At 41.6% G+C, this 25,203-nt stretch overlaps 1 protein-coding gene across 1 annotated transcript in view; it reads right to left on the reverse strand.

The window, feature by feature from the left end:
• Window positions 1-25,203, reverse strand: part of Setx (senataxin) — a 59,615-nt gene that overhangs the window by 9,137 nt on the left and 25,275 nt on the right. Inside the window, exons 11-21 of the mRNA XM_051166137.1 lie at window positions 24,452-24,551; window positions 18,420-18,593; window positions 14,522-14,754; window positions 13,457-13,624; window positions 12,634-12,790; window positions 9,686-9,787; window positions 9,382-9,497; window positions 8,188-8,259; window positions 7,075-7,224; window positions 5,837-5,944; window positions 313-500 (exon numbers count right to left, since the gene is read on the reverse strand). Of these exons, the coding sequence (XP_051022094.1) occupies window positions 313-500; window positions 5,837-5,944; window positions 7,075-7,224; window positions 8,188-8,259; window positions 9,382-9,497; window positions 9,686-9,787; window positions 12,634-12,790; window positions 13,457-13,624; window positions 14,522-14,754; window positions 18,420-18,593; window positions 24,452-24,551 (1,568 nt within the window). The remainder of the gene's footprint in view (window positions 1-312; window positions 501-5,836; window positions 5,945-7,074; window positions 7,225-8,187; window positions 8,260-9,381; window positions 9,498-9,685; window positions 9,788-12,633; window positions 12,791-13,456; window positions 13,625-14,521; window positions 14,755-18,419; window positions 18,594-24,451; window positions 24,552-25,203) is intronic.

Raw genomic sequence — 25,203 nt, forward strand, 5'->3', positions numbered from 1 at the left:
AGGCCGTGCCACTACCAATCTGCACTCTTCTTTTTCAATCTATCTGCATTTGATATAGTCAGTATGGTACTTACAGTTAGAGAAAAAAAAATCATTTAATTTGATAAATTAAGGTAATTCTCTTCCCTCTCCCCCCAGCAGGGTCTTGGCTGGCCTCTTAACTCTCAATCTTCCTGTTTCTGCTTCCTAAGTAACAGGATCACCTCATCGGCTAACACAGCTGGCCTGATTCATGCCTTTTTTGCTAAGACTCCTTCATAAGTAGCTAAACTTCCAAAAACAATAAGCTTACAAGCAACACAAGACACCCACCTATTTGTTTTCAAGTTTTTGTTATAAACGTAATTAGAAGGGAAGAGACATATGTCTGGATGCATCCTGTACTGAATGGTAAGCTGTACAATCGGCAGCCTGCCCACCACGCTCTGCTCCACGTCCTCCTCTAGAAGCTTGCAGAACCGTGCCATCATCGACTGGTCATAGCCATACTCCTGTGCTTTCTGAGAAGGAGACAGGGAATTCTTAAGAGTTTGTACTAGACAGATAGGTAGGTCGGTCCGTCCGTCCGTCCGTCCGTCCGTCTGTCCGTCCGTCCGTCCATCCATCCATCCATCCATCCATCCATCCTGGGGCAGTGGTAGTGAACACCTTTACTCCCAGTACTCAGGAGCCAGAAAAAGGCGAATCTCTGAGTTCAAGGCCAGCCTGGTCTACAAAGTGAGTCCAAGACAGCGAAGGCTACACAGAGAGACCCTGTCTTGGGGGAAAAAAACCCCAAAACAAGAGTTTTTCTTTCTTTTCTTTCTTTCTTTTTTTTTTTACACATCCTTACTACTATAAAAAACTGATATTCTGGTGCAAACGTGTCAAAGTTCAGGTGGTGTAAGATAATCAACCATCAGATATAGGGAAAGGTGTTTATGGTACTGATCCTCAGAGAGCTGTGACCTTTGACTCTAAAATGAGACATCTCTCTTTAGGAAATCCACAAAGCGCTACGAAAGACATGAAAATGTGAATGACCACACACAAAACTGTTCTGATGGGAACAAGAGACCACCTGAATGAGTTAATAATAAAAGCAGCAAAGGAATTTAACACAGATTTTAACAAATCTTTGTGCCCTCACAAATAAAAATGCTGTGTGTCACTACAAAGAAGCCTTTTGCAGAGTGATTTCTTCACTGACCTTTGAGTAGGTGCTGAGTTCTGACACTGCTAAGATAAATAAGACCAAGCCTAAACTGTTCAATGATTTCACAAGCCAAGTGATGGGTATAATACCCTGAGCATGAAGAACTGTGGCCCTCTGGGCGTGGTGGCCACGCCTTTAATCCCAGCACTCGGGAAGCAGAGGCAGGAGGATCGCTGTGAGTTTGAGGCCAGCCTGGTCTACAAAGTGAGTCCAGGACAGCCAAGGCTACACAGAGAAACCCTGTCTCCAAAAACCTAAAAACCAAAAAAAAAAAAAAAAAAAAGAAAGAAAAAGAAAAACAACAATCTAGAAGTTAAAATGCGCTCTCAAGCCTGTGCACAGGAATGTGGCCACTCTGAAGACACGAGTACAGTAGGAATAAGCCTGCTACACAAACTTCCAAAGTTAAAATAAAGCATTGTGCACCCTAATATTTATGTAATTTTAAAGAAGCTTGTGTAACTATAAGGTTATTAACAGACATCTGGCAATTTCATCTATATTCCCCAATGTTCACTCAATTTAGCCCCAAATCCAATTTTAAATCTCTCTGGGAAAAACAGAAAAAAGAATTTACACAACATACAGACTTAAGAAAAAGTGAATCCAAAAAAAGAAAAGAAAAGAAAAAGTGAGTCCAACTTATAGATTTGTATTTGATGACATTAAAAAAAAAAAAAAAAAGAGGCTGTTTGTAAAGTGTCAATAGAAAAAAGCCAACTTCAAATAGAGAACCTCTGCTCCCCCCCTTAATTTTTTATTTTTGGTTTTTTAAGACACGGTTTCTCTGCGTAACTCTAGCTGTCCTGGAACTAACTCTGTAGATTAGACTGGCCTCAAACTCACGGAGATCTGCCTACCTCTGCTGGGATTAAAGGCATGTGCCACCACCCAGCCTTTTCTTTTTCTTTTTAATAATTTATTTGGTTTTATTGTACGTGCATTGGTATGAGGGTGTCAGATCCCCTGGAACTGGAGTCACAGATAGTTGTGAGCTGCCATGTGGTTGCTCGGAATTGAACCCAAGTCTTGTGGAGGAACAGCCAGTGCTCTTAATCACTGAGCCATCTCTCTAGCCCCTCCCCCTTTAAAATATATTAATTAATTATTATCTGCATGTACATCTACGGGTGTCAGACACTGGAGTTACAGACAGTTGAGAACTATCATGTGGGTTCTAGAAATAGAACCCCAGTCTCTGGAAGATCAGTCAGTACTCCTAACCTCTGCTCTTTTAAATACAAAACCCTACATCTATCCACAGGCGCATATTTTATATATACCTTAAAGTCACTGCTTACCTCCCTTTCTAACTCAATACTGTCTGCTACCCACTAAGCCTGAGGCACAGTGAGTGTAAGCACTCTGTCTTTTTATCATGACAACTTCCCTATCTACAACAGTGCCTGACCTGGCTGTAGGAGTGTATGCCTACAATCTCAGCACTCAAGAAGCTAAGAGAGGAGGGTCATTGAGTTAGAGTCAAGCCTGGGCTACAGCACAAGTTCCAGGCCAGCTTGGACTACATATACAAAACTATCCCAACATTTCCCAATGCTGATACTCAATATATAATACTGAAAATAAAAAGAATAAATGTACACACAAATGCTCAGCAGAATCTTTTACAAATACTAAGTTTTGGGGCCGGAGAGATGGCTCAGTGGTTAAGAGCACTGATTGTTCTTCCAGAGGTCCTGAGTTCAATTCCCAGCAACCACATGGCGGCTCACAACCATCTATAATGTGATCTGATGCCCTCTCCTGGCCTGCCGAGCACTAAACACATAATAGTAAATAAATAAATCTTTTTTAAAAACCCTAAATTTTCCGCAGTAATTATTCCCAGAAAATAAGTGGCTTAAAAAAAAAAAGAGAAGTGCACTCAGCGGTTAAGAGCACTTTCTGTTCTTGCAAAAAGTCCAGGTTTGCTTCCTAGCACTCACAGGGAAGCTCATTGCCCCCTCAGGCACCAGGCATGCACGTGGTGCAAAATATTCTCTCTCTCTCACACACACACACACACACACACACACACACCAAAAAAATAAATAAAATAACAATAATTTAAAAAATTTAAAGACACGTGTGAAAATTCAACTTTGTAATCATTTAAAACTTTTTCCTCAGGGGCTGGAGAGATGGCTCAGTGGTTAAGAGTGCCGCCTGCTCTTCCAGAGATCCTGAGTTCAATTCCCAGCAACCACATGGTGGCTCATAGCCATCTATAATGTGATCTGATGTCCTCTTCTGCAGATAAAGCACTCATATACAATAAATAAATATTTAAAAAAAAAATAAAAAAATTAAAACTTTTTCCTCAATAAGCTTCTTTTATTTGTATAATAATTTTTTAAAGTACAAATAGTTGGATCAGTGGGTTAGCCAGTCCTGCCATGAGGACATGGGAGCCGGAGAGAGGGTCCTGCCCTGAGAACAAGGAAGTGGGCCCTGATCCAGGGCTCTGAGTGAGCCTCACCCCAACATCTACCCCATGTATGACCTGCTGGAACACGTGAAGGGGCTGGACCTGCAGATTCAAAGATTAAGAATCTCCTTGGCACTGGGCAACAACGAGATATCCAACAGCAGTCCCAGTGAGGATCTGGTAACGATAGTGCAGGCCTCCAACCAGACCCATGACTCACAGCAATGAACATTTGAAAGTAAACATATGCGGACAGAAGGCTATACTGCGTGATACACTACAGCTTCTGTGACAAGATTTTTTGTTTGTTTTATTTTACTGGGGGAGGAGAGGGATTTTGGTGCATGACGTGTAAATCATAGACATTCAATAAAAGTATAAACAAATAGTTGAATCTTGTTCCTGCTGTTTTTACCAAGTATCAAAGAAAACAATGTTGACACCATTAACAATCCTTTCACTGTCTGCTGAGGCCATTCAGGAGGTTGATGCCTGCATTGTTGGAGGTTGGTCTGATGTAGTTTGGTGCTAATTGCTGCTTCCTGTCTCTGTGACCCACCTTTACCTTGCCTAAGAGCCTAACCTGTTTGACCAATAAATGGCAAATGGAATGGGCATAGCTAAGGTTCCAGGGCTGGGGGAGACACAGAGAATCTTGGGAAGAGGAGAGACCCGAAGAGAAGAGAGAAGAAGGTTGCGCCATCATGGGTTAGGTGGAGGAGAAGCACATGGCCGGCGTGGATGGAGGATTTGGCCCAGATGAAGAACATTAGCAAGTATTTGAGATTATGGATGGGAGGTAGCTTGATAGACATTATTAGAAGCAGATGGCATGGGATGGGGCAGGGATGTAGTTTAGGGGATTAATATCTGCCCTGCCCCAGGTTAACTAAGGCTATTTTAAAATACAACAGATGCCTGTGTCTTGATTGATTGCTAGCGGGTTAGAAATGCTGCCTTAATAATAGTTATAGGCCTAACAGTAAACATTATTAGGCTACACTGGTATTTTAACTGCAACACTGCACACGTGCAGAAGGGAGCCAGCACTCCTTGCTCTGGCTTCCTCCCAAGCAGAGCCCCAGCTGCCACCACAGCCCTGCACCATCATTCTCAATAATCCACAGTCAAAGACAAGCAGCAACAATAAAAACAAACAAAAAAACCAACACTCGCTGACTAGCTGGAAAGATGTGTTCAAAATATCTTTTCTCTGAAATTATGTTAACATCTGTGTAAAAGATGTTAGTGAAAAAACAAATTCTACTAGATTCCAGAACCATGGTAAAGCCTATCTAAAGTGACCCAAAACAACTAATGAGTCAAATTGCTGATATACATTTCCAGGAGAAAAGTCTAATGGGGAGAAAATCCAAAACAAAAAAGGCAGACAGGTTGGTGGTGGTGGCGCACACCTTTAATCCAGCACTTGGGAAGGCAGAGGCAGGTGGATCTCTGAGTTGACAGCCAGCCTGGTCTACAGAGGAAGTTCCAGGACAGCCAAGACTACACAGAGAAACCCTGTTTCAAAAAAAAAAAAAAAAAAAGGGCAGATTGGACCATGCCCAGTACTCATCTTCTAAATGTCGATTCACAGCGGCAAATTTTCTTTTCGGATGTAAGGAGCAGAATTTTTTTTTTCAACTATGGAAGAAAAAAATGCCCAAACTGGGTATCTATTTCCAACTCATGCCTCCTTACATTTTCCTCAGCTTTAGGAACGCTTAGTGTAAAGCATAAGAGGTGTGTGTGTGTGTGTGTGTGTGTGTGTGTGTGTGTGTGTGTGTGTGTGTGTGTGTCTTTACATTTCAAATTGTCTTACATGGTTTGTGTTCTCATCAAATCAAATATAGCCCCTCCTCCAGCAGGGAAAGCCCAGAGCTTTCCAGTCTATGGAACTCTTGCCCACACACTCAGAAGCACAACTATGAACAAGGAGGACAGACATTTGCACAAACATTCACTCTTTTGAAACAAGGTCTCAACTGTGTATCCCTGGCAGGCCTCAGCTGAGAACCTGCTCAGCCTCCTGAGTGCTGGACTGCAGGTATGCACGATCATGCCTGGTCACAATTTTTCTTATGGAACTTCAAACAACACTTCTCTTTTCTTTATTATTTCCCAATTTTCCCTTCAATAAGAGATGACAATTCAAAATAGAACCATTCTCTCAAAACAAAAACAGACCCTCTGACAGCAACAGAAACACTCACCATAGAGATGACTGTGGGAGGGAGCTGTTTGGGGTCTCCTACTAGGATAAGTTTGTTGCAGCGATGGATAAGTGGAGAAAGTGTCTCAACTTCACAAGACTGCCCGGCCTTGGTAACAAAGTATATAAGGAGAAATAGCCTTAATTAAGTTCTAATTACCCAGAAAAGTACCCAACTTTTCCTATATACATCTACACCTTTTTTTTTTTTTAATTATGCAGGACCTATACATGGTAGGTAAGCATTTTACTACTGAGGTATAGCCCAGCCTCCTCTATACAGATACCAAAAGTAAGCATGTTTTTTAATGTTCAAAGTATATCACACTTATATGAAAATGTCTTTATGTAAGACACTGTAACATGTACATTGAAGATATAGCAATGAAAATATATACAAATAAAAGATTTCCTCATAAAAGAAATTATCTAAACACAATTTCTGGCTGTGAGCCTAGCCTTTAATGGATTAGTCATCTTTCCAGTTCCTAAACACAATTTTTTAAACATCTAACACGTATTGCAAACCCACCCACCACAGATGCCCTAACAGAAGGCTGTGGACATCCTGAGTGCCTGCTTCATTCCTGCACAGCTGGAGCCTGGGAAGCTTCTCCTCAAACAGCTGCTTTAGAAGGCTATCTCTGAAATCCAGATGTTACTTGAGGTATGACTGACTTTCTAATTCAGTAACACTGACTTTAACTATTTCATCATTTCCACTATGTTCTTTTATTTTATCATACGTAATTTACGTATCTCTGTCTAGACTGATTCCTGAATCTAACGATCCATTTCTCCTGTCTTCTGACTTTTCATTCAGAGAACAGTACAATCAATGTTCAGTAAATGGACAAGAAATAAAAGATGTCAGGTGAAAATGCAGCAGCCAACGATGTCCAAAGTCATAAATGTATATTTCAAAGTTAACAGACAAACTGCAGCAGCTTCAGGGGCAATCCTTGCTAGAGACAATTCTACTCCAAGACTATAGTCCCCACTCTGCAGGAGGCTGCCTGCACCACGCTTCACTGTATGAGAACACATGCACATCGGCTAAGGGCTGGAGGTGCAGAGGCTTCCTAACAAGCAAGGCTGGATGGATGCTTACTCTCCAGCACTGCAAGAGTAGTGACTGCATAGAAAACCTCCACTTCACCCACAGTTCAACATCCAGAATTCACCCACAACTTTTCTTCACAGTCCTAGTCACACCTGCACACTTGAGTACCCACTGACCTCATCTACAATGACGCAACTGAAGGGAACACCCCCTTGCCCTCGAAAAGCAGACTCAAGCAGTAAACCACCACTTGTGCTCAATGTGCAGCAGATGACATGGGACTCCAAGATGATGGTGTTTTGTGTTTTCTGTGGGCGTCCCTGAACCTAGGAGGACAAAGGATAACCATATTTAGTTATACACAGATCCTGTAACAGTCCTTTTTTATTATTAAATATCTACCTTTTCTTGTTCATCTGACATAAAAATATTTAATAAAAGGGGAAGCCTCAGCTCTAGAAAACAGGAGAACTCCTTCTGACCAAATCCATCATGGACTTCAAGGCAAAGTCTGAGGTTTTCGAGGAGGCGGCAATCGGCTCCAGTGCTACAGCACTGCAAGGTTCTCTTCTCCTAGCCGTCAGACTATGGAGAGTGTCCCCAGACATGATTCATTCAATGGCCCACAGAAGACATGATGAGCAACAAAGCTCACAATATTAGCTTAGAAGTCATTTACACTATTAATGAAAAATATATATTAAATCCAACTGTGTTTATCTCTGGCCAAAAACCACAAACCACCAGTTACCTTTACACTGTCTTGCTGACCTTACTTGATTTCTTTAGAGCTACATTTTGATCATCCAGACACAAATCTGGCTCAGCCTACCTTCAATTAATCTAGTAACACTCTGGTATTTTTACAGCAAAGATCACAAGGGAGAAGCTATGTAGGTGTTCTCCGTATCAGGGTTCAAATCTGTGACACTCACCAATCTCAGGAAGTAGGGGGAAAAAATGTATCTATATTAAATATGTACATCTTTTGCATTATTCCCTAAACAACACAGTGTAACAATTATATGTATATAGAATTCACATGACATCATGTATTATAAAAAGATATCCACAAACCTAGTCTCCTTAACTACTGACAGCAGCAATTCCCTCTTTGCAACTTGTACAAAAAGAAGCTGTGTTTAACACTAACCTATATCTAAGAGAAAACACTGATGCCTCCACTCATGCAGTTCTCATGTCATGCATTTTAAAAAACAAAACCTCAGGCCTTATGTCCTCTTTAGTGTTTCATAAAGAGAGTAAACCACTGCAGGTAAACTACTTACCTCTTTAATTTTCGAGGCAAGTTCTTGCCTTTCTTTTGAAACTTTGGCAATGTATTCATCTAATTCTTGCCTCTGAAAACAAATGAGAACATCACCCTGAAAGCCAAATACTTCAGAAAGCTCTCAGATACTTTACAACTTAGGACAGTGAAAAACACCATGAACTCACTGAAACAGTGTGCTGGCCTCCCCACCAGTCAAGTCCCAGCACTGCTCTACACAGCTGAGGGATAGTGTGTTTCCTGTACTGCGTGTCTGCTGTCTGCCTAGCATCTCAAACACTGGAGCATCATTTTTCCTTTCAATGTCAAAGGTGCTTCACACACAACTCAACAATTCTGCCACAGGGATGTGCACAGAATGCAGGTATTCTTTATGCCTAAATAAAATCTTAGCAACCAGAGACTAATCAGAGTGTATTCTTGGAATAGACACATGGTATTTTAAGCTGGGGTGGTGGTGCCCAGATTACTGGCACTTGCCTTCTCATAAAAAAGAAATGGCTGACATACAGAGAAAAGGAAATCAAAAGGTGGCGAAATGTTACCTGCTAAGGTTCTTGATCCAAACATACTAAAAGCTAAGTCACTCTTGATTTTGAGTCTGTCTGTGAGCCAGTGAATTCTTTCTTCCCTCAACGGAATTAGAAATGTTGGCTATTTTCATTCTTATTTATGTGTATGGGTGTTTTGCATGTATGACTGTATCATGGGTCACACCAAGACTCTGAGGAAATCCAAAGACAGCATCAGATCTTCAGGAACTGGAATTACAGTTGACTGTGAGCTGCCATGTGGAGGCTGCAAATCAAACCTGGGACCCCTAAAAGAGCAGCCAGTGCTCTTAACCACTAAACCATTTCTCTAGCCCCTAAAACAAATTTAACTCACTAACAGAAAGCACCTAATAAATAAATACAATATACCACCTACTTTTATAAATAAATCTTTACGGCAACACAATCGTATCTGTTTGTTTACCTTGATCTGATGAGATCTGGGCTGTGAAGCTGTCTCAGAGACAGGTCTATACAGTATTTACAAAATAGCTTGCTAACCTTGACATCAGGCATGCTACCTCAGCATAATTCACGGACTCACACCATAGTAACTCCATGAAAACACCATCACACACCCTTTGACTGGTTCATGTCTAAGCCACTTCTGCAAGGAACAAGTGAGGAGGTGTCCATACCTGCGTCTCCCGCCCACCTCGACACAGAGCTCTCTGGCGAGAAAGCTCATCAAGTTGACCATCCAGAAACTCTTTTCTGTTGTGCATTTCTTGAATATGAGATGGCAAGTCTTTTTCTAATACAAATTTAGAAATCAACATGTTCATTTTAAGAAATTCACATACATATATAAACACAATGAGAAAGAAAACTCCTTCCCCAAACTAGACTAGTAGTGGGGTCTCCAAAATACCATTAGTCCCCCGTCATTATTCTGCCATCCAAACAGAAGCAGAGCACCACTGCAAACAGGCCAGCACTTACTCATTCTATGGTTGACTTGGCTATCCAAACTGAATTTTAGGACCTCTGCATTAATAGACTTTTCTGGACCCAGCCGTACTAAATTGATATCTCCACAGTTTCCTGTTGACAAAAAGACACAAAACTAATAAGGACAATGCTAATAAATCCCATCTCCACATTAGTGAGAGAAGGCAACACAACTGTCAACTGCATGTCAAGAGCTATACTAAAGGCTTCTCACACTTTCTTTCAAATATTCTGGATAATAACACTGTAAATCCAGTACTTACCACTTTACTCAACACAAGGCGAGGAAGGTCACATGGATAAATCATGCAGAGCTCACACTGATATGTTCATGTCTCTCAAGCTACTCTCTAACAGTGTTCCATGAAGAACACACTTGAGGAATGAGTGGAATGATGCTGTCAGGTGCCGAGATTAAAGGCATATGCCGCCACACCTAGCTCTGTGCAGCCCTGGCTGTGCTGAACTCTCTGTAGACCAGCTGGCCTTGAACTCAAGAGATCCACCCACCTCTTTAATACAATTTTTTAAAACTCCTAGTTCAGTTCTCTCTCCTAAATATGATGTCATCTTCTCTAGCCAACATTTACTTGAAAGTTTCAAAATAGCCAAGTTCACTGTGCACCCACCAGAAAGATGAAAGAGATTATCTGGAATTCATTCTAAATAGCCACAACCGTTCTACACATTACATTGGACATCCCTTACGCTGCAGAATGAACTTGTAATAATGTAAAAGAAGTCCTAAAAGCCAAAAGCAGACAGAATTGAAAACAAAGCTAGGAGGCATGGAGTTCCAGTAGTTTCCCTGGGTACTGGAGCAGGGTGATGGGAGAGGGTTGGCAGGAGGTTAGGCATTTATTTTGATCTTTAAATTATCATCATTAAAGTATAATTTACAGCTGGGTGTGGTGAAGCACAACTGTAATTCCCACACTCTGGAAGGCAGAGGCAAGAGAATCTCTGAGTTGGAGGCCAGCCTGTTCTATAAAGTGAGTCCAGGACAGCCAAGGCTACACAGAGAAACCCTGTCTCTCTCAAAAAACAAACCAACAAAAAGAATAATTCACATTTAGTAAAATGCAGGTTTAAAAACCTTTAATTCAGCTGGGCGTGGTGGTTCAGGCCTTGAATCCCAGCACTCAAGAGAAGCAGAGGTAGGCAGATCAATGTGAGGCCAGACTGGTCTACAAAATAAGTTCAAGACAGCCAAGGCTATACAGAAAATTCTGTCTTGAAAAAAGCCAGCCAAACAAACAAAAACCCCTTAATTCTATGTTTCCATTACCAAAATACCACTCAAAAACACAGAAATATCTGTAATGGCAGCTTGAGTTTTAATGACCACTAGAAAGTGAAGAGATGGGCTGGAGAGATGGCTCAGCAGTTAAGAGCACTGTCTGCTCCTCCAGAGGTCCTGAGTTCAATTCCTAGCAACCACACGGTGGCTCACAACCATCTATAATGTGATCTGGTGCCCTCTTCTGGCCTGCAGGTGGATATTCAGGCAGAGCACTATATACATAATAACAAAAAAAAAAAAAAAAAAAAGGTGAAGAGACTTGGAAGAAATGGAGCAATAAAAAACAAGTTTCTGAGTTGGCCTCTGTTCAGCTGGAAAAAAAGAAATTCCTTCTGGAACTCTGCAAGCACACAGCTCTAGGCTATATGTGCACTTAAGAGAGAAAGGAACAAAAACAAAACAGACCCAACCATAAGTTCAGGCAAAACTTAAAGAAATAAAATAAAACTAGGGAGATAGAGGCAGGTGGATCTCTGAGTTTGAGGTCAGTCTGGTCTATAGAATGAGTTCCAGGACAGCCAGGGCTACACAAGAAACTCTGTGTAGAAAATCCAAGAAATAAAAAAAATTAAATTGCAATGAATAATGGTGCCAGTTATCTATAAAAACCTAGTTTAAAACAAAATTTTTCCCCTTGGAAAATATCAATCCGCAAAAATCTTGCTACTGAGAAGCTGAGTGACTTGACCCCTGAAAACAACAATTATGAGAACTTGTCCAAAAGAACAAAATAAATCAACACCAATAATAAACAAAACACCAGATAGTCTATTTTACAACAAAAAAGAATTATGGGCATAGCCAGGTATGGTGGCGCATGCTTGTAATCCCAGCACCTACAAGGCAGAGGCAGGTGGATCTCTGTGAGTTCAAGGCCAGCCTGGTCTACAAAGCAAGTCCAGGACAGCCAGGGCTACACAGAGAAACCCTGTCTGGAAGAACCAACCAACAAATCAACCAAATAATGGGCTATTCTCATTTACGAGCACTTTCTTCAAAGTCCCCAAATAACACATTATCAAGCACGGTGTCACAGAATGACCCTCATATGTTAGTATCAGTGTGATTTACCCAAAGGCACAGAGGGAAAAACCTCAGTAGATATATAAGAATGGCAGAAAAATTATAATTTATTATCCACCGACAGAACTTTCAACTGTTAGTTTATTTCTAACTCTGCCTGTACTAGAACACACTTCTGGTCTACTGTGGGGGATGCTGCGCCCCACGCAGTGCTGCTCCACTGCAGTTACCAGCACACTGAGCACTGCAGCTGCAGTCATGCCCCTTGGCTACGCATGCAGCTGTCTTGGACACTGCTATCCAAACTGTGTTTGGGAGCCAGGCACTGGCCTGCAGGATCAGCTTAGGGTACCAGAATTGTTGTTACTTCAAAAGTTACACTAGAAGGACAGAAGGATGACACACCCTCACAACCATTAAAATATATAGCAAAAAGGGAAACGCTCCCCAAGCGTTTTAAACTGGAAGTAAAAGTTTCTCATACTTAAACTAGAGCATGTGGAACTTCTGTTACATGCAACTGATTCTGATCTGATAAAAGGCAGTGCCAGACATTCTCAAGGAAAACATAGATAAAAAGATAAAAACAACAAAAACAAGTTGAGTATCATACCCAAAGGATTCTTCTTGTCTTTACATTTTTCTTTGAATTCGAGGATAATTTTTTTCATAAGTTCATCAACAGCTGCATTGGAAGGTGCACACACGAGGACTCGGTTTTGTTTGATTTTGGCATTGAAGTTTTCATCTGAATGACCCTTCCTCTGGTTCTATAATTTGTCACACAGTAGACAAACAACAATGAGCTCTATTTTTGGGATTCAAATCTTTCTCTGCTTCCGAGAATGCTTGCAAGTTCTCACAATGGTTAAAGAAAGCTCCTATTCCTTCCACAACATAAATATTACTGTGACAAGTGGTACAGGGCACAGCACTTCCAAGCACATACAAGACTCTAGGCCTCATTCCCAGTACCAGAGGAAAACAAACACACACACCACAAAGCTGTCTCTGGCATAAAGCTTATCACAACTGTTGGGATGCTCTAGGCCTTACATTTTATCATTACCTAATATTCAGTCCAACCAACATTTAGCTCAAGAACACATTCAAGAGGCTGGAGAGATGGCTCAGCAGGAAAGGGCACTGGCTGCTCTTCCAGAGGACTGAGGTTTGATTCCCAGCACCCACATCATGGCCTGTCTGAAGCTCTAGCTCCAGGGAAATCTGTCTTCTTCTCAACTCTGTAAGCACTGTATGCAGGCTGTACCCAGACATACATGTGGGCAGAACACCCGAACACATAAAATTAAAAACAGTAGGGATAATAATAAATCGTAAATACACAAGTTAAAGGGAAAAGGTACTTTAATACTCACATGCCTCTTAATTCGGGTCAAGTAAAACCATGTGCAGGCTAACAGTATCACACCTACCTCTGTCAGTAAGCGGTACAAGAGACCAACAATAGTTTTTGATTTTCCTGTTCCAGGTGGTCCATGAATCAAACAGATTTTGGCAACGGATGGTGACTGTTTCACCATGGCATATGCAGTTTCTATGGCTTTCTTCTGGTCTTCATTAAAGTCCTTTAAGTAGGCAATCTATAGAGAAGATGGGTGTAGTAAATTCTTTTTGTGGTGTCAAATGGGAGAAGTAATGAGCAGCATTTGTTCAACTTTCTTCCAGTCTACGTCAAGCTAAGTAAGTGTTTAAGTGACTGACCTATGGATCACTTTCACAACTAGAGAAAACCTGATCAGTTACTAATTACTAAGTTCAGGCATCAGTCCACTTGTAATTGTGGTTTTACTTGTGCTTCATACAAATACGACAATACATTTTCTTAAATAAGCTTTTCTTCAATTATTCTGATTTTTTTTTCCCACTCAATCAATTCTCTGCTTAGACGGTAAAGGATTCTAAGAATTCTCTTTCCTAATACAATGTCACACAGTGGAAAACAGTTTTCATGGCCAGACCTAGCAGTCTAAATTCAGTCTTTTTTCCATTTTAGATAGCCATATTCCTAAGCTCTTTGATTCATTAGATGAAGCCTCCCTCAATGGTGCAGCATGACTGGATAATGAACATGAAAGCAGTAGTACATGCGGAGAGCTTAGAAATACTGGTTTCCTTTTCTATTTCTTTGTTAATTTTCTGGACTATGTATATAATCTTTACAGTGAAAACTACAGGTTCACCTCTTCATTTGCAACAATCCCCCAGTTCTCCAGCAACTATTCAAACACAGAACTCACCCCACAAAACCCGTGAACAGCTCCTGAATGGCGACCACCCAGCAGACGCTGAACACAGCTGAATGGTGCTCGTTCCACACACCCTCCCCCTTGCCCTGATATAAGCTGGCCTCTCTGTACACCTTGCAAAACTGAAGGGCACTAAATACTGTGCACAGCACACAGGGCCATGCAGCAGCTAAAACTGTCCTGACAAAAGCCCTCCCTTACTTTCCTGGCCTCACGCCTATCAGCACTCACAATTCTCTCAGATGTTGTAGTTAGTAGGTCTTTGGTACAGAAGTCCATGGGATTTGGATTTAGAACAGCTCTGGCCAACTGGTTCCGACTACTCAACAGAGACATGGCTTTCAATTTCCTCTGTGTAGTTACCAGAGAACTGATTACAATACATTTCGTAAGTTCTTTTAGACTGGCTGGCAAGATATCTTGTGTCTGGATGCACAAGGAACACTCAGCTTTCCCACTGCGCACTATAATCAAAGAGGAGAAAAGCAATGCATCAACGTATTGTTATCCAACTAAAAAGGTTAGTCACAAGTGTTTAAGACTTGTTTTTCAAGACAGGGTTTCTCTGTGTAGCCTTGGCTGTCCTGGACTCACTTTGTAGACCAGGCTGGCCTCAAACTCACAGCGATCCGCCTGCTTCTGCCTCTCGAGTGCTAAGACTTGTATTTTACATGATGTATAAGTCACTTACATTTACTAAATGTAAAATTATTCTGATCTTTTTTTCACCATTCAAGAGCTGACCTTTGGTTTTGTGGAGTGATTTATGCACTTGATTGCCTGATGGAGAACTGTGTGGGGCTGTTGCAAATGAGCTTAACCTGCAGTTTTCACTGTATAAAAACAATCTCTGTTTGATGCCAGCTTGGTCTACAGAACTAGTTCCAGTATAGCAGCAGCTCCACAAAGAAACCCTGTCTCGAAAATCCAACCAAGAACCAACCAACCAAACATACATACAAACAAAAAGCAGACAATGTTCCTGTCCTCCAGAGGAAGATGCCAAATAAATATGTCAGAAAATAAGTGAGTGTATCCAGGCACAGTGGCACACACATGTAATCCCAGCACTCAGGAAGGCAGAGGTAGATGGTATCTGTGAGTTCAAGGCCAGCCTGGTCTACAAATTGAGTGCAGGATAGCCCAGACTACAGAGAAATCCTGTCTCAGAAAATAATAATAATAATAATAATAATAATAATAATAATAATAATAATAATAATAATAATAATAATAATAATAGTGAGTGCTATGGAGAAAGAGAGACAGGATGAGGAAGGAATGGGGGAGGGGAGGTGCAGAGGTGGACAAGCTGCTGCTGAGCGGAGTGTAAAGTAAGGAAGTAAGCTATGTCCCTTTAAAGAAGGAAAGAGTGCTGCAAGCACAGAGGCGGGGGTAGAAGTGTGCTGAGAGTATTTCAGATAGAGTGAGGCAGAGCTGGCAGAGCTGGAAAGAAAAGTAGGAAGGCATATATTACAAGACCCAGAGAGCAAAACCTTGTGGAGGAATGCCTTGAACGGATGTAGCAGTTGACAATAAAGTGCTGTTTAGCCAATCATCTGGGCAGAAGGACGGAAGTGGAAGGCAGGGCCTCTAGAAGAAAAGGAGGAGCCGGGAGTTGACAGCTGAGAGTGGACAGCTGGTGGAGCGAAGCTGCCCTAGGAGGATCAGATTGGCAAGTGATGGGGATACAGTAGGTTATGAGGGTTAGAGTAGTTTATTTCAGTTTACTGGTAGATTAGTAGCAGTTTAATTCTGCCCAGCACAGGGCTTGCAGCTTTGAATTACACTTCAGTCAGTTATTGGTTTCTAGGCCATACAGATACATTAACTGCAACACAAAACGGGGTGTGTGTTCTGTAGCGTTCTGGGCAGCACAGCAATGACTCAGAATGATACCAGGGAAAAAACCTTATGGCACCTCTGTATAGGTACAGGCTCTGCCTTATACATTAAAAAACAGTCACTCCCTACTGCAAACCAAGAAGAAAGTACTAGACATCAGGCATAGTGGCACACACATTTAATGCTAGCACTTCGGAGGCAGAGGCAGGCAATCTCTGAGTTCCAGGACAGCCTGGGCTACACAGAGAGACCCTGCCTCAAAACAAACAGAATAAAGTGTTAGGGAGGAAAGCGATAGACATGATGGCTGGATGTAGGATGCAGTGAACAGAACAGTCAAATCTGCAATGAGTTAAATGCCATTGTAAAACATTCAGAGAACCACAGATTACTATAAAGGTTTAAAATTATAGCTTTTCAAGTGCAGAGGTTCAACAGTTTTGATTTATAAGTTCAGAAAAAGAGATAATTGTAAATTTGATAATTATAAATTTGGCAAATGTAATCATTTTCAGGAGCCAGAAGCAAAAATTAAGCCACATATCGCTGCTATAAATTTTTCCACATGTGCTATACACAAAGCATCAAGATAAACTTGCCACATCAGTTAAAATGGGGGCTGGAGAGATGGCTTAAAGGTTAGGAGCACTTGCTGCTCTTCCAGAGGTCCCAAGTTCTATTCCCAGCACCCACTTGGTGGCTCACATCAATTAAAATGCAGCAGGGTGCTACAGTCCAGGAGGATCCATGTTACTCTGAAGACATGATGCAGTAAGGGTGTAGAATCAGGGAATCATCTCATCATGCGAGTAAGAATACTAGTGTTTCAACTGTCAAAAGGCAGAGTAACATAAAGAGCCTGGACTTGGTTGTTTGAACCATTCATAGTGACACGCCCTGTAGTAGCAGCTTCTTGGGAGACTGAGGCAGGGTTACTTGAACCCATAAGCTTAAAAACAGCTGGGGAAACATAGAAAGGCCCCACTAGAAAATGTTACAATTCTGATGTTAGCCACAACCTCGGCTATAATACTTAGTATTTCTGGGTCATAGCTTCCCTTGGTAACAAGGAATAATTCTGACCACTTTTGGAGAGCACTGCAAATGTGCAGAAGAATAAGGCACGTTGCCTGCCAGATGTTGCCTGCCAGAAGTTCAAGCTACAGGGGAGTAATCCATACAGTGCACTAGGTGGAAGTGATGGAAACAGTACATTTCCAAGCTTAAGTTGCCTTATAATAAATTGTTTGCTCTTCTCATTAGTAATTAGTCACAAAACCAAGGTTGGACTGTGACTTAAGTTATTAAAGAGATGATTTGAAGGGCTGGAGACATGGTTCAGATGTTAAGAGCGTCCCCTGCTCTTCCAAAGGTCCTGAGTTCAGTTCCTAGCAACCACATGGTGGCTCACAGCCATCTATAATGTGATCGGATGCTCTCTTCTGGCCTGCAGGTGTACACGCAGGCAGAGCATTGTATACATAATAATAAATGAATCTTTAAAAAAAAAAGATGTAACTTGAAACTGATATATAAAAACGACAGATGGAAGAATGCATCAGAGGAGGACATCAAAACAAAGCTTGGAGCCGGGCGTGGTGTCGCACACCTTTAATCCCAGCCCTCGGGAGGCAGAGGCAGGTAGTTCGAGGCCAGCCTGGTCTGCAAAGTGAGTCCAGAACAGTCACAGAGAGGCCCTGTCTCTAAAAACAAAACAAAAACAAACAAACAGCTTGGTCCAGGCAGTGGCGGCACATACCTTTAATCTCAGCACTACAGAGGCAGAGGCAGGCAGATCATTCACTGAGTTCGAGACCAGCCTGGTCTACAGAGTGAGTTCCAGGACAACCAGGACTACAGAGAAACCCTGTCTCACACTGACCCCTCTCCAAAATTAAAAAACAAACAAACAAAAAAGAAAACCAAAGCCTGAAGTTAGAGAGATGGCTCAGAGGTTAAGAGCATATACTATTCTTTCCAAAGAACCTGAGTTGGGCTTCCCAGCACCCAACTGGGCAGCTCTTAACTGCCTGTAACTCCAGTCCAAGGAGACCCAGCATATTTGGCCTCAGCAGGCACCTGCACTTGAATGCACACACCTATATACACATAGTTAAAAACAAAGCTTTTAAACAGTAAGCAGTAAACTCAGGATCTTAAGTGGGAAAACAGAGAAAGAATTCTAAATGGCAAGTGAGTCAACCTAACATGTAACAACATACAGGGCTAAGAAAGCACAACGTACAGAAAACAATCACCTTGTTGACACTTTCTATTTACTTACTGACTGAAGTTCGGCGAAACTTATGGACATAACCACAGTAATAGTGATTGCAGTCTTGCATGCCACTCCTGTCCATATCTTTCTTGTCTCCATGTAGTCTCTCAGAAATCAAAAACACCAGATCATTTTCCTTTGGGTGAAGCTGTTTAGCTAGTTCAGATTCCTCCAGGTAAACTATGAAAGAAAAAAATGGCATTTTTGTAACACTTAACATATTTCAAGATCAATTTACAAGAAATTAAACCTTTGTAATAGGTTCCAAAGTATAAAGAAGTATAAAGTCCTGATGGAATGTGTATATGTGTACACAGAGAGAGAGGTGTGTGTGTGTGTGTGTGTTGTGTGTGTGTGTGTGTTGTGTGTGAGACCCTAGGCAATAAAAATTTAAAATGCTGATGGCAGATCCTAACAGTTGCAGCTGCGCTGCCTAAGCATGGAGAGCATAGGGCTCCACAGGTCCCACCACTAGCTGAGGAATTGCTGCCAACTGATGGATGCCAAGGGAGGAAGTGTCACTTTTCGTTAGGAGGATGGACACTTGGTAAGATCCCACAGGTTAAAGTGAGTGACCCCACATTTAGGGCCCCACAGAAAGGTAGCACCAACTGGGTCCAGTGGGCTTTAAAAAAAAAAAAAGGCAATCAGGTGGGTGGTGATGGCACATGCCTAGTCCACAGAGTTTCAGAACAGCCATGGGCTATGCGGAGAGACTCTGTCTCTGAGTTCAAGACCAGCTTCATCTACAGAGTGAATTCCAGGACAGCCAGGGCTACACAGAGAAACCCTGTCTGGAAAAGAAAAAACTTAGAAAAAGACGATATGAAGTGGGGGAGTGGTAGACTAGAGGGTTCTTTAGGGAGCTGGAGGGATGAAAGTGAGAATGGATGTAATCAAGATACATGGTACACATGTATGAAATTCAAATGAAAATTAAGAAAATTTCTACAAAGCACAATATTGAGAAGTAGTGGATACACTGTTTCCATCAGGTTTGTTCTAGTTTTTATTTGAAATAGTCTCACTATGTAGTCTTGGCTGATCTTGAACTCTTTTAGATTTACTTTATGTATACAAATGTTTTGTCTGCATGAAGTATATGCACCAACCTGCATGCCTGTTGGATCCGCTAGGACTGGGGTTATGAAAGGCTGTGAGCACACTTCTACCAGAGCAACAAATACTTCTTAACTGAGTATCTCTCTCCAGCACCCTGGCCCTGAACTCTTGACCCTTCTTCCTTAGCCTTTCAAGTAATGGGATTACAGCATGTGCCATCAGGTCTGACTTTTATTGTGTTTGTTTTTTGTTTACAATAGACTTTATTTAAAGTGAGGCATCTACAGAGCCAATGATTCTTTTTTGTTTCTTTGGTTGGTTTGGTTTGGTTTTGGTTTTTTGAGACAGGGTTTCTCTGTGTAGAAGACATTCGCTAAGCCGGGCGGGGTGGCGCACCCTTTAATCCCAGCACTCAGTAGGCAGAGGCAGGCGGATCGCTTTGAGTTCGAGGCCAACCTGGTCTACAAAGCGAGTCCAGGACAGCCAAGGCTACACAGAGAAACCCTGTCTGGAAAAACCAAAAAATAAAATAAAATAAAATAAAAATAAAGACATGCGCTACCACACCTGGCAATAATTCCTAAATTGTGATTCAGGTTGAAATAACTTCATAAAAATATGGTGAGACCAGGAACAGCCACAGACTTCAAATACAAAATCACTTCTTCGCCCACTCTTCTCTCTTTTCGTTCTCAAATAAACTCTTTCAGATAGGGTTAAAGGTAGAATTTGTCCTCATATTTTGTCTACTGCTCTTTAAGCAAGATCTGATGCCTCAGAGTCAGGTCCAAGGCTCTCTTAATGTGAAACATTCTATCATTATAATGGTCCTCAGGAAGCCTTCTTATGGCCTCTTATATATTCTTTTTTTTCTTTTTTTTTTTTTGGCCATCCTGGACTCACTTTGTAGACCAGGCTGGCCTCGAACTCACAGCGATCTGCCTGCCTCTGCCTCCCGAGTGCTGGGATTAAAGGCATGCGCCACCACGTCCGGCTCTTTTTTATATTTTCAATTTCAAATATTGTATCATCTCGCATTAACTCCGGTTTATTGAATCCTGCAGCATTATAATACCATTTTTGAAAACCAGTCACTTGCTGGACACTGCCATTTTGACCTCGTATTTGTTTTTGTAGCCCTGGGTGTCCTGGAACTCACTTTGTAGACCGGGCTGGCCTCTAATTCAGAGCTCTGCCGGCCTCTGCTTCTCTGGTGCTAGGATAAAAGGCGTGCATCATCACCGTTGAGCTTTTTTACTAGTTCTTAACCATGAAATTTTCTCATGTGTTCTCCAATTTCAAAATCACAGGCTTAGAAAACTCAGAAACAGATCTAAGTACACAGAGATATTTCAAAGCTACTAATGGCATACGAGGGAGAAAGGTTAGTTATAAAGTAAGACTAGAAAAATACAGGTGTGGTGGCATACACATTTAAGCCCAGCACCTGGGGAAGCAGAGGCAGGCAGATCTCAGTGAGTTCAAGGCCAGCCTGGTCTGCAAAATGAGTCAAGGACAGCCACGGCCACAGAGAAACCCTATCTCGAAAAAACAAAAAAAGAAAAAAGAAAGAAAGAAAAAGAAAGCAAGCACTACAACAAAATGGTCCATCACCAACTGAGTCCAGCACTAATAAACTGATGTGAATGTAGCACTAAGGATGGAGGTGAGACAGATAGTACAAGTCAATCAGAACTTTCAATAATCTTAATATTGTTGTGTTGGTACAAGCAGCAAAAGACACAGTGCACATACTGTGGAATTCTATGCAGACAATCTAGTAAAGACAAGAAGTGACGGAAAGCACACCAGCGACTCTCAGGGACAACAGGAGAAGAGGTATGACTGCAAAGAAGCCTAAGTAAATGTTTCAGGACCAAAAAAAAAAGCCCCTCTCTTCAGTGAGGGAGCTATTACCACAGTTCCTTAAGACAGCTAACATCAAAATATCATACAAAGGGCTAGGGAGGTAGCTCAGTCTGTAAAGTGCTTGACTCACAACCATTGAGGACTGAGTTTGAAAACTAGAACCCACATAAGAAGGCTGGGCATACAGCAGCTGAGACAATGGCTTAGTGGTTAGGACAGCTGTTCTTCCCTAGAACCTGGGTTCAAGCCTCAATTCTCACATGGGAGCTAATAGTCATCTGTAACTCCAGTCCTAGGAGCCAACCCCAAAATAATCTAGGATAGCATTTCTTAATATTGACAAAAGTGACTTTTTATATCCCCTTACTTCCTGCTCCAGGTGTAACAACCAAAAATGTGTCTCAATTTCACCAAAGAACCTCTGGGAAGCAATCCCATGGTTGTTAAGAATCACCAACATAAACTGGATGTGGTGGTGCACGCCTTTAATCCCAGCACTTGGGAGGCAGAGGCAGGCGGATCACTGTGAGTTCGAGGCCAGCCTGGTCTACAGAGTGAGTCCAGGACAGCCAAGGCTACACAAAGAAACCCTGTCTCAAAAACAAAAAAATGGCTCGGTGGTTAAGAACATTGTCTGTTCTTCCAAAGGTCCTGAGCTCAATTCCCAGCAACCACATGGCGGCTCACAACCATCTATAGTGAGATCTGGTGCCCTCTTCTGGCCTGCAGGTCTATGTGTAGGCAGAACGCTGTATAATAAATAAATCTTTAAAAAAAAGAACCTCAAAAGAATGGTATACACACATCATTAAAATACCTGGACTTTAAAAAAGAGAAATCTGGACTTCCACACTGACAGAAAACTAAACTTGTAATCTATTTTTTTAAGTTATATTTTTATTGTTATTAATTATATGCATATCTGTGGGGGTATACATACAAGTACAAATGTCCACAGAGTTACGGTTAAAAGCTGCCTGATGAGCCGGGTGATGGGTACAAAACTTGGATCCTCTGCAGGAACAGTACCTGCTTTTAACCACTGAGCCACCTCTCTGGGCCCAAACTTGTAACTTTTTAAAAAATAATTAATTTTTGTGTCAATGTAATGCAACTGGAATGGGGTGTCTGTCAGAGAACAACTTTCAGGAGTCCTTTCTCTCTTTCTACCATGAGCTCAAACTCAAATCACACTTGGTAGCAGAGGCTTTATCCACTGAGCTATCCCACCTCCCTTGAACTTGTAGTCTTATATATATATATAAAAAACCCTCATGATCTCAAAAGTGAATACAGAGGGCTGGAGAAATGGCTCCCAGAGGAGCTGAGCTCAATTTCCAGCAACCACATGGTGGCTCACAACCATCTGTAATGGGACCTGATGCCCTTTTCTGGCCTGCACACAACACATACATACATTTAGAGCACTCATATACATAAAATAAATCTTAGAAAAAAATTGACCAGAAAACAATCACTAAATGCCTATATAAGTATTAGAAAATGTCAGAAAAAGATCCAGCATACTAACAAAAGGTTCCGCTGAAAATAGTGACTTTCTGACACTTCCGAGACAGAGCTACTTTAAATTAAAACACAGAGGAATTTAAAGCTATTGATGGTATTTCAAACGCGGGGCAAGTGATAGGGGTAAACGAGCATGGGGGCAGGAGCAGGAAAGTGTAAGGCCAACCTCAGCTATCTAACTATCTAACACACACACACACACACACACACACCATACTAAATTAATAAACCTAACTAAATTTGAGGCTGTGAAACTATCCTTAACAAGAAATTTTCTGTTAGAATATAGCTCAGTGGTAGAACATAAAGGCCCTAGGGACCGAGACAACAGTAAAACTACAGATGTGTGGACTCTAGTGGGTCCCAGGACAGAAAGCAGGCATTACTGAGACCACTGCTGTGATATGAATGAAGCCTCATGCTCAGTATTACAGTAATGCTAATTTCTGGTTTCATCACTGTTTCACGTATGCAAGATGTTAACATAAGAAGCTTGCTGGAAACTGTTTGTGGACTCTACGATCGTTTTACAGAGCTGGGCGTGGTGGTGCACACCTGTAACCCCAGTACTCGGGAGGCAGAGGCAGGCAGATCTCTGTGAGTTCAAGGCTAGCCTGGTCTACAAAGAGAATCCAGGACAGTCAAGGCAACACAGAGAAACCCTGTCCCAAAACAAAACAACACAAAATTTTACATCTTTTCAAACAAGAAAGTTCTTTAAAGTGAGAAGGTAGTTCTTCCACCACAAAGGTCAGGGTTCCTCACCACTGCACACCTCTGTAAGCCCTCTCTTCCCATGAAAGCCGTTTCCTAACAGTGTCAATATACTAATGCTTGCCCTACTTACAATCCACAAGAGTTCAAAAACTAAAGCCACTTCTACCATACATGTAGCAGGGTCTCTGTACCTTACATTATATATTTGGTATAAAAGAGTCATTTGTTTCTACTGTATTTTACTTTGTTACTCTTCGCAGACTTAATAGTACAAAAGTCAGGTATGCTGTGTGTAGTGGCAAGTGCCCTGAATCTCAGCACTCAGAGGCAGAGGCAAGCAGATCTTTGTTGAATTTAAGGCTAGCCTAGTCTACTACTGAGATCCAGGCTAGCCAGGGAGACAAGGCACATGTCTCAAAAAAAGTCATGTGTAGGCTGTGACCATATAATGGGGGAGGAGGTCCTCCTCAGTCACAGACATAGGGGAGGGGAATAGTGTGAAAGCGGGAGGAATGGGAAGATACAAGGGATGGGGTAACAACTGAGTTGTAATATGAATAAATTAATTAAATAAAACAATATAAAAAAAATATCACTATACACAAAAGAAAAAAAAAGTCATGTGTATATGAAAACATCTCAAATGATGTTTTCTGCCTTAATGTCTTATCCTAAGCAGGGCTGCATGAGATGAATTACATGGCTACCTTCATCGGCTCACTGGCTGCTGCCAGCCTGTTTGCAGCACTGCTGGAACTATACATTAAGCGCTCCTCCCATCAGGCTACATTACCAGTCCCCGGCATCACAAGTAAAAATTTCCCATTATCACATCAGATATTCCAAATTGCATATGAACTTACTCATAAACTCCCAGTATTTTTTATAGTCTGCTGGAAACTTTCGTAAATGCAACTGATAGAAATTCTCTTTATTTGGAGAGTTGAACCATTCCTGTGCCACCTACACAAAGCAAAAAAGCAAACTTAAGAAATAAAGAACATGCTGAAAGCCACTACACAAAGCAAAACATTCCAAAATCAGCTACAGGGAAAGCAGAGCAGAATTCCAAGTAAAACTCCAAAAATCAGAGTTATCAAGTTGTCCACAACTGCCCTGTCCATCAGCCTCATTTGGTTATATTTGTTAACTGGATTTTGTTCTTTGTTTGTTTGTTTGTTTTGTTTTGTTTTTCAAGACAGGGTTTCTCTGTGTAGCCTTGGCTGTCCTGGCTTGTTAACTGGATTTCTAAAGGCTAAAATTAAAAGTCTATTCCTCAGTTGAGATAAACACCTACAATGTTCAGCAATCATCTGTGGCCCTGGTGCTGTTCAACTGCTGCTAGATCTCGCTGGTAGCACCTGCTCACATTTCTCTCACGCTCCAGGAATGCGCACAAGCACTGTTCCTGTGGCCTTCTATATGTCACACCTACTAGTCTTCCAAAGCCTCAAATGAAACCCAGAGTATCTTTGAGATCTTTGGTGTATTAAAGATGATTACTTGTGGATCACCGAGTTCAAGGCCAGCCTGGTCTACAAAATGTGTCTAGGACAGTTAAGGCTACACAGAAAAACCCGTCTTGAGAAAAAAAAAAAAAAAAGAAAGAAAAAAG

The sequence above is a fragment of the Acomys russatus genome, chromosome 24 (genome assembly GCF_903995435.1).
Source record: "Acomys russatus chromosome 24, mAcoRus1.1, whole genome shotgun sequence".
Lineage (NCBI taxonomy): Eukaryota > Metazoa > Chordata > Mammalia > Rodentia > Muridae > Acomys > Acomys russatus.